Genomic DNA, 19,200 nt, shown 5'->3' with positions numbered 1-19,200 from the left:
ACACCATTTTCAATTTTAACCTGAAGTGTTCTGTGGGCAAATGAGTTGCTCATGAGGCATAAATTTATAGAGATCAGCCTCCCATTACATTAAAATAATCCCAGTGGCATATAAACTGCGAACTGATTGCAGAAACCCGACAAAGAGTTGTGAACAAAGCCCAGTCAGTCCATCACGTGAACCAGCCTCCCATCCATTGACTCTGTCTAAATTTCCCACTGCCTTGGAATAGCAGCCAGCATAATTAAGGACCCCACGCACCCCGGACATACTCTCTTCCATCTTCTTCCATCGGGAAAAGGATAAAAAAAGTCTGAGATCACGTACCAACCGACTCAAGAGCAGCTTCTTCCCTGCTGCCATCAGGCTTTTGAATGGACCTACCCATACATTAAGTTGATCATTCTCTGCACCCTAGCTAAGACTGTAACATTATATTCTGCCCCCTCTCCTTTTCTTTTCCCCATGTACTCTATGGACAGCATGCATTGTCTGTATAGCGCGCAAGAAACAATACTTTTCATTGTATCCCAATAGATGTGACAATAATAAATCAAATCAAATCAGATAAGGCAAGTATGCGGACTGAAGCCCTCCCAGTGTGAAAGTTTGTAACACCAGGAGCAGCAGTTGTCCTCCTCTGGGCCCCACAAGGAAACTTTTGGTCTCCCCTACCTGGATACCCCTCTCCAACCCTTGAAAACTTCCCAAAACTTCCTGCTCTTTACCTTGGCTATTAGATCTTTCCATACTGTCAGTCAGAATTGCCCACTTTTTTATCCAAAGGCAGGAAGTGGCCTGAAGGCATTAAAATGAAGCACGGGGGCTAAAATACTCCAGCCCAGCATTTCACACTTGTCTCACCAAAAGCCTCTTTGGGGTTTGAATCATCCCATTATCCTGGGGAAAAGGCCTTTTCTCTGGCAAATAAGAATTCTTATTGCTGTATTGCTTTGTTGATTTTCTACAGATTGGATAAAACACATGAGTAATTTACTGGGCAAATCTGCAAAAAGATTGAGTTCTGTCTTGCCTTCGTTTTGATGAATGTTTAATGTAAGTATTTTTATTTCAGCTCTTACCATGTGTGGTAGTTGGATGTTGGCCAAGCTGTGGATCAGAGACTGACTGAGGTTGGCTAACTCGTGCAGGAGGGATTCGTTCTGTTGTTCAATTGCTTTGTTTTCTTCTTCTATCGTTTTTAAGTTATTTTCCATTGTTGTGATCTGCAAAACAAAGCAGACAACACCAGTTTGTAACCTTAAAAGTTAACGCATACAATGCCAATTACTAATCCTAAAGGTAATACACACATTTAGGAATCTTAAAGATAAAGCATACAAAAAGCACTTACAAATCTTAAATAGTAAGCATACAATACCAGTTGCCTAATCCCCCAAAATACAGTTAAAAATCCAAAAGTAAAATGTGCAATGCTCATAAATAATCATAAAAGTAACATGTTCAATACCAATTAAAATACATGGTTAATCTGAAGGATCAAAAATGAGGGAATTCCATACCAAATTCAGAAGCCAAAGGCCTTGAAATTCTGAAAATTAGTGTATGAATGCTGTGCATGCTCCTAAACAATTCCTTTACATTCGAATTGTGAATAAAGGAATTGCATGTAAATGTATTTAAATGCTCATATGATAATCTTTGTACAGTGTAATCTCAAGGCCAAAGTGAATTGAATTGTGTAATCTTGGGTTAATTCATCAATTTTTGACTAGATTTTGTGTTTGGGTGGCCTGTAATTAAAAAGAAACTGCTCCTTCATAGCCTGGAAATAAGTGTTGGTGATATTAACCCCTTGCTATGACATTCCTCTGTCCACCTTTCCAGCAGTTGCATTAACCCACTTGCAGTAAATGGATTAATGCCCATGCTAAGATAATAGTCAAAGGAACACCATACCTGTGTGTTAAATGTTGATCTGCTAATATCACCAACAGTAATTTCAAAGCTTTTGTCTATGCCAGCTTTGTGAAAATCAGGCCATCAGCTTCCCAACATAAGAATACTTAAAATGAAAAGTACGCGCCTGTGGCTGGAACCTAATAATGTATTAGTAGTACAATGGAAGAGACTCAATTTCAGTCAGTTTAGTACTGGAATCTAATCAATGGCAATTTGGCTGTCAATGCATCCCATTTATGGTTATCCAATGTGTTGATATATTAACTTTATCTGGCAATGCTGATGGGCTGATAATGCTGCATCCAGTCCCAGGTTGTACAAAAATAGTGACACACTTGTTTTTCTATGAAATATAGTAAGGGGATGGAGCGGGGGTGGTTGCGGACTTGTGAATGTACATCACTGTTTGCTGGTGGCCTGGGAAGCTTCGTACATTGAAGATTATCCTAACCACTTAGAAGTTCTTTATTCCTTGTAAATTCAAAAAAAAACCCACCTTTCCTTCTTTTTAGCAGATTTTCTAAATATTGATAAGAGTATGCATTTGGTGCTGGTTTAGTAATTCACTAAACTGCTGAGTGGTAGTAAGTGGGTTCACATCTGGTGATCTCAGCCAGGTAACTGTGAGAATTGCAGAGCAAAGGCCAGCAGATGCTTCCCCACAGCTCAGACTTAAACCGCCATCATGCAAGTCAACCTGGGACACTCCGGCAGAGCTCTGAGTAGCCTGTTACAAAGTGGCAAAGACAGCAGATCACCTACCCCCCTCTCAGCCAGGGATTGATGCATGGTGTGGGGGACCTAAAGAAGGGAAAATATAAATGAATAAATGTTTTCTATGATATAATATTCAAGAAATTTACTACAGAGAATCTAATCTGAAGAGCAGTTTGAGACTCTTGTCTTGGCTACAACACTTCATCATACATTAGTTCACAGTATGCAACATGAACAATACAATATGATTGTGAGCGGGTTTTATAGTGCATTGGGGACTAAATGTGCTTGGAGACCATTTCATGGGAACAGTCATAGTGTTCATTTGTGCTAATCCACTGAACTACTGAGGATGTAATTATGTTTCCCATTTATGTCACTGTGAAAGCAGCTTCCCCTCTTCAGCAACACTGAAGTGACAGTCTCACTCTCAGGCCAGGCTCTGATCTGACTCTGATGTGATCACTCCAGCAAACCTAATTTTTAATACATAGGCCACATTGGTTTAGCTCCAACACGGAGTCATATTGGGTTTTAAAAGGGCTCATTTGCTCTTTTCAAACCTTTTGAGCATTTAAAAAAAAATAAACTTACGCAATATTTTAAGAAAGCTAATGCTCCTCATCACATTGGTAAAACATTGGAAGGTTTACTAATCAGGAGCAGAGCTCTGTCCTGGACCCAGGAGGTGGACTGAAGTGCCATTCTAGTGCTGCTAGTTTCAATCACACTCTGCAGTGATCATTTCAGTCCATTAACCTACATTACCACAGCATAAGTCAGGGTATTATAGGTTGTTACTGGTTTGCTTTAGAGATGGTTGAAGTGCATCACACACTTTTGGTACATCATTACATGGATAGTTTTGCCAACCAACCAGAAGCAATAGGCCAGAACTGAGACCAGACTTTTAACCAGATCCCTAGTTCTGCCTCTGGTCTGTGCATGATGTTTTCAGACTATTTCAATCCACTTTGGCCAAGTGGCAGGGGCTGGTTATCACTAGGTGGTGCATTGATGGGCTCTGGTTACATGGAACTCCAAGAACTTGGGGCAGCACGGTGGCACAGTGGTTAGCACAGCTGCCCCACAGCACCAGGGTCCCAAGTTCAATTCCAGCCTTGAATGACTGTCTGTGCGGAGTTTGCACATCCTCCCCGTATCGGTGTGGATTTCCTCTGGGTACTCTGGTTTCCTCCCACAGTCCAAAGATGTGAGGTTAGCTGGATTGGCCATGCTAAATTGCCCCTTAGTATCCCAAGATGCATAGGTTAGGGGATTAGCGGGTAAATATGTGGGGTTAAGGGGGTAGGGCGAGGTGGACCTTCGTAAAATACTCTGTCAGAGTCGGTGAAGACTCAGTGGGCTGAATGGCCTCCTTCTGCACTGCAGAGATTCTATGATTCTAAACCTGCCCATCTTTGAGCTGTGGGAGATAAGCTGGGAGGAATGGTTTAATGATGGAGACCCAGAAACTGGATCTAATTTTTATATTGTTTTTTTATATCGATTTTTAGATTATTTTATATTGACAACAATACACAGCACCTTTCACCAGAAGGGCTAGAAGACTTTCTGGGCATGCTCACAACACTGAATGTTTTAGACATGCTACCTGGGTTCGAAGCTTGATCATGTCTGCTTCCACCTGGGAATTAGATTCATTTAATTCTTTAATTTCTTCATCCAGCTGCTTGATTTCTTCATCGTTCTCTATCCCTAGGGAATAAAAATATAAGTTAAAAAATTAGAGATAATTGTTGAATTATTCACAGTTCAGAATTTAAATCTTATTCGCTGAGATATTGACTGCAGATTTTTTCCAGCGAACAAAATAAATGCTACCTTTTTGCTCATGTGTTCAGGAAAGTGCTAATATTGACTGAAATTTTTGCAACTTAAATTGTCAGGAGAAATCACTGATGGGTCCTCTTAAAACCATAGTTTGATTTGTGCATTCTTATTTAGTGAGTGTGTTAAAATGTGTCAGTCTGATTCAAGTATAATCAAAAATAAATTCAAAAACAGAAAGTGTGAAAATTAGAACTTGCTGTGTTTAGCACTGCTGGGTTTCCTTTATCTTTTTATCATTTCTATCAACATCAACTCAAAGTATTGCTAATACCGCTCAAGCATATTTTTTCAATATAACTGCCAGTAAGAATTGGAAAGACTTTATAATTCCCTTCTCCTTTCCCTCATTTTCCTCAGGAGTAACAGATGAAGGTTTCAGCAGCAACACATTTCCCTATGGTCCTTTTGATCAGAATATTAAACCATGACTTAACAGGCTGGGGAGGGGAGTGGGTGAGGTTTGCATGAACAACATCAGAAAACAATTAGGATTATTCTGAGGCAGACCAGACGGTCCCAACAATAGCAATCACATTTCTACTGAGCAAAACGCACAGGCCTGGATTTTGTTTGGAGAATAATGATGAGGCAAACAACACTAACCCTATAACAGAATAAATAGGATGGCACCTTCATAAGCAATTAAATCTAGAAATCTGAAAGTTGCCGTCAGATACCTGCTCCTCTAAAGTGCAATATACTTGGCACTGAAATCAATGCAATGGTGTGATGTTGGGATATTTACCCATTAGTTTCCCACGAAACAGTAGAATAGATGTTCGTGCTGGTGCACTGAGGGGTAAGTGAATTTTTAACAGTGTGATAAGTGGTAATTAGTGATGTTGAAAATTCAGTTTGACAACTGTGGAGAATTCCTTCAGAAGTTATCACTATTAGACACTTCAAAAAAAACCTAATTTTTACTTTTTCTGTCATAGAACATAGAACATAGAACATTACAGCGCAGAACAGGCCCTTCGGCCCACGATGTTGCACCGACCAGTTAAAAAAAAAAACTGTGACCCTCCAACCTAAACCAATTTCTTTTCGTCCATGAACCTATCTACGGATCTCTTAAACGCCCCCAAACTAGGCGCATTTACTACTGATGCTGGCAGGGCATTCCAATCCCTCACCACCCTCTGGGTAAAGAACCTACCCCTGACATCGGTTCTATAACTACCCCCCCTCAATTTAAAGCCATGCCCCCTCGTGCTGGATTTCTCCATCAGAGGAAAAAGGCTATCACTATCCACCCTATCTAAACCTCTAATCATCTTATATGTTTCAATAAGATCCCCTCTTAGCCGCCGCCTTTCCAGCGAAAACAATCCCAAATCCCTCAGCCTCTCCTCATAGGATCTCCCCTCCATACCAGGCAACATCCTGGTAAACCTCCTCTGCACCCTCTCCAAAGCCTCCACATCCTTCCTGTAATGTGGGGACCAGAACTGCACACAGTACTCCAAGTGCGGCCGCACCAGAGTTGTGTACAGTTGCAACATAACGCTACGACTCCTAAATTCAATCCCCCTACCAATAAACGCCAAGACACCATATGCCTTCTTAACAACCTTATCTACTTGATTCCCAACTTTCAGGGATCTATGCACACATACACCTAGATCCCTCTGCTCCTCCACACTATTCAAAGTCCTCCCGTTAGCCCTATACTCAACACATCTGTTATTCCTACCAAAGTGAATTACCTCACACTTCTCCGCATTAAACTCCATCCGCCACCTCTCGGCCCAACTTTGCAACCTGTCTAAGTCTTCCTGCAAACTACGACACCCTTCCTCACTGTCTACCACACCACCGACTTTGGTGTCATCAGCAAATTTGCTAATCCACCCAACTATACCCTCATCCAGATCATTAATAAATATTACAAACAGCAGTGGCCCCAAAACAGATCCCTGAGGTACACCACTTGTAACCGCACTCCATGATGAATATTTACTATCAACCACCACCCTCTGTTTCCTATCCGCTAGCCAATTCCTGATCCAATTTCCTAGATCACCCCCAATCCCATACATCTGCATTTTCTGCAGAAGCCTACCATGGTGAACCTTATCAAACGCCTTACTAAAATCCATATATACCACGTCCACTGCCTTGCCCCCATCCACCTCCTTGGTCACTTTCTCAAAAAACTCAATAAGGTTAGTAAGGCACGACCTACCTGCCACAAAACCATGCTGACTATCACCTATCAATTCATTACTCTCCAAATAACTATGTCTGATCCTTTTGTCCATCTCTCTTAATTCTGTTCACACTTCCCAATATTATTTTGTTTTCTGTACATTGTTTAAATCTAATTGATACTTCCTTCTTTATACTTCCAGGTTTAGATTCAGTCGGCGAGATTGTAACTCACACAAAACTTCCTTGCACAGAGTTAAAATTGTGCCCTGAGTGTCTTCAATTTGTTTGGCTGGAGAGCCTAGTTTTTAAAAATTCATTTACAGGATGTGGGTGTCAATGGCTAAGTCAATATTTATTGTCCATCCCTAATTTCTCTTTAGAAGGTGATGGTGAACTGCCTTCTTGAACCATTGCGGTCCCTGTGATGTAGGAACACCTACAGTGCTGTTAGGGAGGGAGTTCTAAGATTTTGACCCAGCTAGTCCAGTTCAGTTTCTGGTCAATGGTAACCCCCAGGATATTGACGGTGGGGGATTCAGTGATGGTAATGCCATTAAATGTCAAGGGGCGATGGTTAGATTCTCTCTTGTTGGAGATGGTCATTGCCCAGCACTTATGTAGCGCCAGTGTTGCTTGTCAACCGAAGCCTGGATATAGTCTAGGTAATGCTGCATTTGGACATGGCCTGCTTCAGTATTGAGCAGTTGCGAATGGTACTGAACATTGTGCAACCATCAGCGAACATCGCCACTTCTGACCTTATGATGGAAGGAGGTCATTGATGAAGCAGCTGAAGTTGTTTGGACATAGGACAACTTTTACAGTGATGTCCTGGAACTGAGATGATTGAGCTCCAACCACCATGGCCATCTTCCTTTGTATCATGTATGACTCCAAACTGTTTTCCTCCTGATTCTCATTAACTCCACTTTTGATACACTTGATCAAATGCTGCCATGATGTCAAAGCTAGTCACTCACCTCTGAAATTCAGCTCTGTGGTCCATGTTTGAACCGAGGCTACAATGAAGTCATGAGCTGAGTAACCCTGGCGAAACTCAAACTGAGCATCAGTGAGCAGGTTTTTGCTGAGCAAGTGCTGCTTGATAGTGCTGTTGATGATCCTTCCATCACATTACTGATGATCGAGAATAAACTGATGGGGCGGTCATTAGACAGGTTGGATTTGTCCTTTTTCTTGTGTACAGGACATTGCCTGGTAGATGCCAAAGTAGCTATACTGGAACAGCTTGGCTAGGGATGTGACTAGTTCTGAAGCACAAGCATTCAGTACTATTGCCAGAATATTGTCAGGGTCCATAGCTTTTTCAGTATTCAGTGCCTTCAGTTGTTTCTTGATATTACGTGGAGTGAATTGAATTGGCTGAAGACTAGCATCTGTGATGTTGGGGACCTCTGGAGGAGGTTAGTCTTTTTCTCCTCACAGGTGCCTCAGATGTCCTGTACAGGTTGCTACCCTGGATCGGAAACCAGAATTGAACAAGGTCTTGCTCTAAAGCATATATATAAACTTAGGGTGTAGATGTCAACAAGGCAAACACCAAGTTCCATTCCTTGTTGCTGACTGCAATATCCAGGTGATGCGCGTCAATTGAACACGAGGCACGAAGCTTCGGTAACAGAAGGCTTTTATTGTCTAACAATGGAACTTAATAGAACGTTAACACACTATCCCAGACTGACGAGGTCCCGCCCGAGCAGGGGGTCTTATACCTCTCCCAGGAGGCGGAGCCCGACTGGGATGTGCCACAACAGTAACAACCACAGGTGTATCAATCCCACCCTAGCCCAACAACAACATTAGAACAATCCCACTGTGGGAACCAACGATGGTCCACCACACCAGGGCAGAATTCTAAAAACGTCATAATCATTTATTGAACTTAGAAATTGTAACCATAGTATTAATACGATAATGAATGATGAGTCACAAAGAACAAACAAAGAAAATTACAGCAGAGGAACAGGCCCTTCAGCCCTCCAAGCTTGCACCGACCATGCTGCCCGACTTAACTAAAATCTCCTACCCTTCCGGGGACCATATCCCTCTATTCCCATCCTATTCATGTATTTGTCCAGACGCCGTCGGCAGCGAGTTTCAGGCATCCACCACCCTCTGTGTAAAAAATTTGTCTCGTACATCTCATTTAAACCTTGCCCCTCGCACCTTAAACCTATGCCCCCTAGTAATTGACTCTTCCACCCTGGGAAAAAGCTTCTGACTATCCACTCTGTCCATGCTCCTCATAATTTTGGAGACTTCTATCAGGTCGCCCCTCAACTTCTGTTGTTCCAGTGAGAACAAACCAAGTTTCTCCAACCTCTCCTAATTTCTAATGCCCTCCATGCCAGGCAACCTCCTGGTAAATCTTTTCTGTACCCTCTCCAAAGCCTCCACATCCTTCTGGTAGTGTGGCGACCAGAATTGAACACTATATTCCAAGTGCGGCCTCGCTAAGATTCTATAAAGCTGTAACATGACTTGCCAATTTTTAAATTTAATGCCCCGGCCGATGAAGGCAAGCATGCCGTATGCCATCTTGACTACCTTCTCCCCCTACATTGCCACTTTCAGTGACCTGTGTACCTGTACACCCAGATCCCTCTGCCTATCAATATTCATAAGGGTTCTGCCATTTACTGTACATTTCTTATCTTTATTAGACCTTCCAAAATGCATACCTCACATTCCATCTGCCATTTCTCCGCCCAAGCCTCCAACCGATCTATATCTTGCTGTATCCTCTGATGGTCCTCATCGCTATCCGCAAATCCACCAACATTTGTGTCATCCGCAAACTTACTAATCAAACCAGTTACATTTTCTTCCAAATCATTTATATATATTGTATATCTTATGAACAGCAAAGGTCCCAGCACTGATCCCTGAGGAACCTGGAGGATTTACCTTAAGACTTAGACTTATTCGAACATGCTACTGTTAGAACCATTGGCCTAGAAACTGGATTACATCCTGTGATCCTAGTGCAGCACGTACCCAATGAAGCCAGTGATAAGACCACACAGAATTGATACACGGACCTAATTTGCTCCCAATTGGTGAGCCAAGGGTGCTACTTATGGCCCCATAGGCAGCATGTCTCACGCACAAGAGTTAACCTGATCAGATGCTAGCTGTGTTGGTAAGCAGTGACAAGGCAATTGGGAAGGGGTGAGTGTTCCACTTTTTCCAGCTCCACCATAAGTGAAAAATAAATGCCTACCTTTGGGGAAGCATCTGCCAGTGATCCCTTTAAGGGCCATTGGTTTGGCTGTCAGATGCTTGGCAATACTGATGGCATCATGTGTGGCTCATGTTAGGTCAGTCGCTAATTAATTTTGGGAAGGGTGTATCAAACAAGAGACACCTCTCTTTTTTGCAGATGTAAAACACTTAATGCCTGTGTGCCTATACATGAGCCTTTACTAAAAAGGTGAACAGTGCATTCCTTGTCCAACAATCACATACTATAATAACAAGGATGTGGAGATTGGAATCATGAACTTTCAGAGCGCCCCTTCACCTGATGAAGGAGCAGCACTCCAAAAGCTTGTGATTCCAAATAAACCCGTTGGACTTTAACCTGGTGTTGTGAGACTTCTTACTGTGACAATCAGAACTGAGAGGTTACAATTATTGGGAAAGACTGAACAGGCCAAAGGACTTTTTACTTGAAAAGAGAAGATAGGGGTGGGGGGTTGACCTGATAGTGGTTTTTAAAATCATTAAGGGGTTTAATAGCATAGATGTTAGGAAGATGGTTCCACTAGTGAGGAATTCAAAATTAAAGATCATTGATAGTAAGATAGTCACTAATAAAACTAATAAGAAATTTGACAACAGCAACAATTTATAGTCATGTTGGTGGTTTCAAAATCAATAGTTTTAGTGTAACTATCATTTTGTAGTTTGAATTAATACGTTATTAAGCATTTTGTGCTAAATTGACAAAAACCATTAAAATAAACTAAACCTGCTCTATTGGAAACCAGCCAAATTAGTTAAATAGACAGCCTTAATTGAGAGACAATTAAATAATAAGTAATTCATTCATAGATTAGGAAGGCTGGCAATATAATCTGGAACACAAAATGTTTATAACTTTTATAATTATAAACACATTGTATAATTAACACTTATTAAGACAGATTCGTAAAATGACATGAGAATTGTAAGATGCTCCCTTTCTAGACCAGAAGAAAAAAAATAACATGAACTTGTTGGTTACTTGCATAACCTTGACTGAAGGAATGAATTGGCTTCTATTCATGATGTCTCAACTTTAAATAACAGACAACTATGTTTACCAAATACTGGTCGACACTTAGGCTAACTCAAGATAAGAGATATCGCTTGAGAAGAAGCTTTGTCTTAAAGTTGAGACAACATGCATAATAGCTAAAAACCAATGGGCAAACTCTTATTTGATTATTGTCAAGTTTAGACCAATTGGCTATTTTCCAACAATTGATTCAGGTAGGCCTGCAATATCGTCAAAGCATAAAGAGGGAGTCTCAGGAAGTCATATTGGTAGAGTGAAATTTTTAGAGACGGGTATAGAGAGGTGTTGGTTTTCCATGTTATCCACATTTTTGTAGCCTTCACTTCATTTCCTGGTCTGAGAAGGTTGGTGAGAAGTCTGTTCAATTGTTAAAGCTAAGCTTTCTCCTCATTGTTAATTACTGTCAGCTACTGCCATTTGATGTTACTTGACACTTTGCTTTTTATCTTTCTGACTTGTTACCTTTTTAATGATCAGTAAACTCTCTGAATTCACCAATTCTCAAGTGTTCAAGTCTCAATATTCTGGCATGATTTACAAGTGCGGGGTTATTGCAATCAAATGGACCCCATAAATCTTAGTCCAAATAAATCATCATCATAACAAGAATGCCTTTAACATTATAAAAATCCAAAGGCTCTCAACAGAAGCATTAAAAAGCAACATTTGACACCAAGCTACATGAGGTAATCAGAGGACAGATGGTTAAATGTGTAGTATTAAAGTGTTCAGGACCATAAGGGTTAACATGAGACTGGGGAAACTGATATAGTCATAAAGGGAATCGTAGAGTGCAGTTGTGAGTCTGGTAGAAATCCATGAAGATAACACCTAGTTAGGACTAGATCCTGTATATATGTAAATCGTTATGTTATTAATAAACAGCTATTGTGCAACCTTACAAACTTCTAGACCTCTACATGGGACAACACACAATATTACTACACAAAGCCTGGCCAAAGAAGTAGGTTTTAAGGACCATCTTAATGGAAGAAAATGAGGCACAGCACCAGGGTGATAAGTGAATCAAACCTGATATGAGTAAGGACACATGCAGCAGAATTTTGAGTGACCTCAATTTTATGGAGGCTAGAATGCGGGAGACAATCCAGGAGTTCTTTGGAATAGTTAGGTTTAGAGGTAACAATGGCATAGGCAAGGGTTTCAGCAGCAGATGAGCTGAGACAAAGGAAGTTGTGCAATGTTGAAATAGACTGTCTGAGTAATGGTGTAGGTATGTAGTCAGAAGATTATCTTGGGGTCAATTATGACACAGAGATTATGAACAATCTGGTTTAGTCTCATCCAGTTACCTTGGTAGAGTTGGAGTCAGTGGCTAGCAAATGGAGTATGGAGAGAGGACTGAAAACAATAGCTTCAGTCTTCCCAATATTTAACTGGAGGAAATTTCTGCTCATGCAGTACTGGATGTCAGATAGTCTGATAATTTAGCAACAGCGGAAGAGTTGGTGGTAATGTAGAGCTGGATGTCATGTGAAATCTATCAGTGTGCATGTGAAAACCAACGGTGTGCTCTCAGATAATGCTGCAAAGGGGCAGCCTGTAGAGGAGATAGAGGAGGGGGCCAAGGACAGATCCTTGGGAGACACCTGAGATGTGGGAGCAGAAAATAAGCCATTGCAAATAATACCCTGGTGGGTAAACCAAGTGAATGCAATCCCACTCAGCTGGATGATGATGGAAAGGCATTGGAGGAGGATGCTCTTGTCAAATATGTCAAAGTTGCGGACAAGATGGGATAATTTAATCAGAAACATCTGCACTGAAATTTTAAGAATGCTTAACTTGCTATCACATGGAGTGGATGAGGAAAATAACACTTCTAGGGAAATAATCATTTGGTAGTACTTGAGCATTGCTGGAAAAAAACCACATGCTGTCAAAGCTTTTCATCTTGCATTCATCAGGACAATTCATAACAATACCAAATTGTAAAGGGAAAAACAATTTATACTACATGAGAAGAGAGTACTGATTGATGTTGTACCATTTACAATTTCGTTTTCTTCTGAGTATAAGATGAAAAGCTTCTACAGCCTGTGTCTTTATGCAAATTAAACACAAGAGGGAGAAAGCGATAGAAGTTGATGGGTGAGATGAAGTAAGGTAGGACGAAGCTTCTGTGGAGCACAGACTCCTAGATGGATCTGATGGAGTTCATGGTTTTTTTCTGTAATGCAAATTGGGTACATTTGTAATTTCTTGCTATGCATTTCCAGATGAGAAAATTCATTCAGACTACTAGTCCTCTTGACTCATGGTGGTAAATTCACAGTCTGGAGAGTTTGATTCAATTACCCTCCCATTTATTGAATTTTCCCTTGTTTTGTTTTCCCTCTCCAAATTCATTACCTCACACTTTTCCGGATTGAATTCCATTTGCCTCTTTTCTGCCCACTCAACCGAACCATTGATATCATTCTGGAATCGAGAGCTATCCTCTTCACTGTTAAATACATGGCCGATTTTGTGTCAGATACAAATTTCCAAATCATGCCACCCACATTTACATCTAAATCATTAACATTTACAACAAACAGCAAGGGCCCTGTGGAATACCACTGGGAACCATTTGCCATTCACACAAACTTCCATTGACCATTATCCTTTGTTTCCTGTCATTGAACCAATTTTGGATCCAACTTGTCACATTGCCTTGTATCCCAGGGGCTTTTACATTTCTGACCAGTGTGCCAAGTGGGACCTTGTCAAATGGCTACCTAAAATCCATGTAAACAACATCTACTGCACCACACTCATTAATCCTTATTATTTTCTCAAAATATTTGATTAAATTAGTAAAACAAGGCCTTCCCCTAACAACCATATGCTGAATACCCCTGATGGATTATCCTGTCTGTCAGAATTGATTCTAATAATTTGCCCACCACCAAATTCAGGCTGACTGGCTGATAATTATTTGGCCTATCTCTTGCAACTTTTAAAAATAATGGTACAATGTTCGCAGTCCTCTGGTATCACACTTGTACCTAGTAAGGATCAGATAATGATCCTCACAGCATCTGCTATTTCCTTGCTGGCTTCCTTTAATAGTTGGCGATACAATCCATCCGAACTTGATGATTTATCCACCTTCAAGGGTGTCAGTACCTCCAGGATTTCCTCTTTCACTCTTATATTTAATATTTCATACTCCTCCACTTTAAGTAGAATATCTGCATCATCCCTCTCCTTATTAAAGACAGAGACAAAGTACTCATTGAGAATCCTGCTCACAACTTTAGTATCAGCGCATAAGTTAACATGTACATCTCTGTCAGACCCATCCTTTTCTTAGCTATTCTCTTGCTCACAATGTACTGGCAGAACATCTTTGAGTTTTCTTTGATTTTACTTGCCAATATTTGTTAATATCCTCTATTTTCTTTACTTATAACCTTTTTTACTTCACCCCTGTACTTTCTATACTCCTTATAAGATAAAGAAGCAGAATTAGACCATTTGGCCCATCGAGTCTGCTCCGCTGTTCAATCATGGCTGATATGTTCCTCATTCCCATTTTCCTGCCTTCTCCCCATAACCCTTCAACCTATTACCAATTAAAAATCTGTCTAACTCCTCAAATTTACTCACTGTCCCAACATCCACCACACTTTGGAGTAGTGAATTCCACAGATTCACAACCCTTTGGGAGAAGTAGTTTCCTTCCGGCTTACTACAGTATTAAAGTTTTTGTGACTGTCAAAAGATTTCTTTTTCTGCTTTATCTTACCGTGTATGCTTCTTAATAACCAGGGGATTCAAGATTTGGCAGTACTGCCCTTTTGTTTTGTGAAGACATGTCTAAGCTGTGCCTGTAGAATCTCGCTTTTGAATACCTCCCACTGGTCTGTCACTGATTTCCCTTCAAGTAGTTCTAAACAATCCACTTTCACCAGATCACCCCTCAGTTTTGTAAAATTCCCCATTTAGAACTTTCACTTGTTTGTTGTTGATATAGATTGTAAAAAGTTGCTTTTTAAAAGTCACTAATCCCTGTGTCCCTCCACTAGTTACAGCTTGCCAATCCAAACAAGACCTATTTATCCCTACTTTTTGCTTCCAGTTAGCTAGTCAATGTTTCATCCATGTTAATATGTTACCTCTACACCATGTGCCTTTATATGGTGTACCAAACTTTTGGAAATCCAAGTGCACTACATCTACTGGTTCTCCTCTATCCACTTTGAATGTTACTTTGTCACTAAGCTCCAATAGACTAGTTAAACACAATTTCCCTTTCATAAAGCCACGTTAGCTCTGCCTGATCACATTGTGATTTTTCTGCTAAAACTGCCTTAATATTGGATTCTATTACTTTCCCTCTGACAGATGTTAGACTAACTGGCCTATAGTTTCCTGCTTTCTGTCTCCCTCTTTTCCTGAATAAAGGTATTACATTAGTTATTTCCAAATCTGCTGGGGCCATTCCAGAATCTAAATAATTTTGGAAGATTATAACCAGTGCCTCAATTATTTGTGGCACCACTTATATTTAAGACCCGAGGATACAAGCCATCTGGTTCTGGGTATTTGTCAACCTTTAGGTCTAATCATTTTTCCAGCACCTTTTCCCTAGTGATTGTGACTGTTTTGTGTTTATCCCTCCCTCTCATCTGATTATCAAGTATCTTTGGGAAGTTTTCTAAGACTTCTACGATGAAGACAGGCACAAAATACCTGCTCAATGCCACTGCCACTTCTTTGTTTTCCATTATCCATTCCCAATAATTAATAATGACATAATATTTACACTTAGGTTATTGTCAACAGATCGTTATTGTAATTGCTAGACCAGATTTCCTTTAACTCTCACTGACACAGACAACATATTATTTTTAATTTTTAAAGGGTGGATTCGCCATGGTAAATGCATGGGATTATGGAGATAGGGCAGAGGGGTGGGCCTGGCTGCAATGCTTCTTCAGGGAGTCGGTGCAGACTCAATGGGCTGATTGGTTTCTTTCTGCACTGTAGGGATTCTACAGTTCCACTGGCAGTTTTACAGACTTGGGAGCATTCATGTTACTCTAAAGATTTGTAGCTCCCACGCTAGGAGATAAGGCCCTTGCTACAATGAAAATGTGATCTGTTGAACTCAGCACTGAGCTCTGATGACCCCGCTGAGTTCGGGTTGCTCTACTAGCAAAAATTGGATCCGTCAGAAATGGGGCAAGACTTCCTGCATGGAATTCTGAGCCCATGTTTAGTTGAGTTTATAAGATCTGTAAGCTTTGGTTGCTCATGAAGAACATTTTGTTAAATTTGAGTAAATGTTTTCCAATTAATTCCTTTTTAAATGTTTCTTTCCATAAATATAAGTTTCATACCATCTTATCTGTGTTGGTATATGGTGAGAATTGGAAAAAATATTTAGAAAAAGAGATATTTCATAACATATCATTAATTTGTTTTATACTTTATCAGATCAGAATTTCCCATTGGCTATGTATGGGGCACGAATTCCAGCACAAAATGCACTGAGAATCCAGCTTGCTTGCAGCTCCGAAAGCTTGTGTGGCTTTTGCTACCAAATAAACCTGTTGGACTTTAACCTGGTGTTGTTGAACTTCTTACTGTGTTTACCCAGTCCAACGCCGGCATCTCCACATCGTGCTGCTACAGACCAGTGAAGATAATAATATTCAGAACAATTTGGGTTTTACAGATAGTGGCAACTTTTCAAGATCCAGGGTGAGATAAATGTTTAGAATTTATTTATTAGTGTCGCAAGTAGGCTTACATTAACACTGTAATGAAGTTAGTGTGAAAATCTCCTAGTCGCCACACTCCAGCGCCTGTTTGGGTACACTGCGGGAGAATTTAGAATGGACAATGTGTCTAACCAGCACGTCTTTCAAAAGGAAATTGGAGCACCTGGGGAAACCCACGCAGACACGGGGAGAACGTACAGACTCCCGCACTGAGAGAAACCCAGGCTGGGAATCGAACCCTGGTCCCTGGCACTAACCACTGTGCCACCCTGCCGCCCCGGAAAATGAGTTTTTAAAAAATAAAGTAATGGGCAGGAATTGTGCGGTATCAGCACTTGTTGATTATTCTAAGTTTTAAATTTATAGGCACCAGATTTGCATGATCTTCATGTTCACTTTAAGGTCTATTATAAACAAATAAGTTCATGGCGGTGTGGGCTACAACATCGATATTTTTACACTCTACTGTTTTCCTTAGAAAGATCAGGTGAAAGGGTGGTATTGTTGTTCCAAATGGTCAGTCTGGAAACAGTGGCCAATATATTTAAGTTGTTATGAAATCCATTAATTCTGTGTCTTTGTGTGCTATGTAAGTTTACAGTCTGTGGGGACCAGGGTTCGATTCCCGGCCTGGGTTACTGTCTGTGCGGAGTTTGCATGTTCTCCCCGTGTCTGCGTGGGTTTCCCCGGGTGCTCCAATTTCCTCTCACAGTCGTGCTGCTTAGGCGCATTGTCCATTCTAAATTCTCCCTCAGTGTACCCGAACAGGCGCCGGAGTGTGGCAACTAGAGGATTTTCACACTAACTTCATTACAGTGTTAATTTAAGCCTACTTGTGATACTAATAAATAAACTCTAAACATTTATCTCACCCAACGCTTGTTACATTTATTCCTGCCTAGTAACAAAAGGAGGATCCTCTTGGAGTGTTTTGATAGGTCACTAGATCAGTTCAAATGTCAGTAAACAACAATTTGAGTCAATAAGAAACAGACTCCAAGTTAAAGAAAGAGCTACAGGGAGCAGACTTTAAGTGAAGTGGGCTCAGGAGAAGCCCTGATAGTCAAAGAGGGCTCAGAAGAAGTCCTAAGTATCTTAGGAGGAAGCCAAAGGTTGGTGATTCCATGCTGCCATGCTATTGGGACACTCCTTTGGAGCAAGAGTGTTCTGCTTGGCGCAGCTGAAGAGCTGTCATTGTGCTAATAGGTTGATGTTTGCGTGTGTGCGGGAACCCAGTGGAAAAGAATCTCGGAAGATGAGATTGAAATCCTATAACGTGAGCCATCATTGAAGCCATCTATGTTGAAGTGACTTTTTGGAGAGAATTCCAAGGCAAGATCTTCAAAGGTGAAGATTGGAAACCCTCGTGAGAGAGCCAAAGTTTCAGTGAGATTGGCTGACTCAATGTGACTAAAGTCTGGGTGGGTTGTTGAGAAATCCATGAAATCTGTTTTGGTCACATTGGCATTTATTCTGCAGTATGTGTTTGACCACGGTTTGCCTATAAGTTCACATGTAGCTCATACTTGCCCTGAATATTAGAGTACAAGATAAATAACATAAAGTGTTTCATCTTTCTGAACTTGTTTGTAAAGTTTATCTTTGTGCCAAACCCATGGAACCCTGAGGCATTCTTCACATAGTATCTTGAATCTCAAACTTTGTCAACTTTAAACAAAACATTATTGGTCCTGAACTGCATCTTACCAACAACTTTTTGTCTGGACAAGGGTGGTAACATAAATGCATACATAAGAATACTTGTGCAGGAACAGGAAGAAGGTAATGGTTTATCTATGATGGTTTCTATTTATATTACAGTTGGCGTGGAGCAGATTTGTAGACAGAGGCAAGGAGAATTACTAACTATTCAGAAAGCCAACAAAAACGAATATTCTTGCCAATACCAGCACATCCCTCAAGAAAGATGTTTCCAAAACTACAGCTCCAGAAGTTATTGTGCCAGCTATTTCTGGCAGGAAAGCTGAGTGCAAGGGTCTTTGACTTCATTTGAATGCAAGTTGCACTGCTGTGCCCTCCTCAGCCACAGTAGCTTCAACCACCTGAAAAGCCACACAGGAAAAATTACTGCAATGCGTCAGATGCAGAAGAGGATCAGATGATTCCCCTTCAGTTTTTCTGCAAAACAAGTGCTATGTAGACAATGAAACCAGGATAAATCACTTCACAGGGATTAATTTTCCTTTTCTCTCTGCCTCGTTTCCTATCCCTGAATGACGTTTTTATTCACTCGTCCATCACCCACAACTGAGCGCTCATCCCCTGGCAGTTCTCTCTGTAACCACAGCAAATATAGCACCAATCTATTTGTATCTGTCCATATTAGGGCTCCTGGTCCTCCCAAGATTATCCTGCAATTTCCAGGAATGAATAATTAATCCCCAGGTCACTGCCATGAACAACCTAGAAGAAAAGTCATGGGGGAATTAAAGAAGAGTGTTTTGTTGATATTCTTGGACCACCCTAATCTATTGGTCATCTTTTGGAGCTTGT

At 40.8% G+C, this 19,200-nt stretch overlaps 1 protein-coding gene across 2 annotated transcripts in view; it reads right to left on the bottom strand.

Annotated features, from left to right (window-relative positions):
* Window positions 1-19,200, bottom strand: part of LOC144494157 (myelin transcription factor 1-like protein) — a 315,352-nt gene that overhangs the window by 8,365 nt on the left and 287,787 nt on the right. Inside the window, exons 19-20 of one of the 2 annotated variants that reach the window (XM_078213754.1) lie at window positions 4,235-4,359; window positions 1,083-1,226 (exon numbers count right to left, since the gene is read on the bottom strand). In XM_078213754.1, the coding sequence (XP_078069880.1) occupies window positions 1,083-1,226; window positions 4,235-4,359 (269 nt within the window). The remainder of the gene's footprint in view (window positions 1-1,082; window positions 1,227-4,234; window positions 4,360-19,200) is intronic. The other variant, XM_078213755.1, reaches the window with a different exon arrangement.

The sequence above is a fragment of the Mustelus asterias genome, chromosome 5, assembly GCF_964213995.1.
Source record: "Mustelus asterias chromosome 5, sMusAst1.hap1.1, whole genome shotgun sequence".
In the NCBI taxonomy this organism is placed as follows: domain Eukaryota; kingdom Metazoa; phylum Chordata; class Chondrichthyes; order Carcharhiniformes; family Triakidae; genus Mustelus; species Mustelus asterias.
The sequence above is the reverse complement of the archived record's forward strand: the minus strand, read 5'-3'. Positions and strand labels throughout refer to the sequence as shown.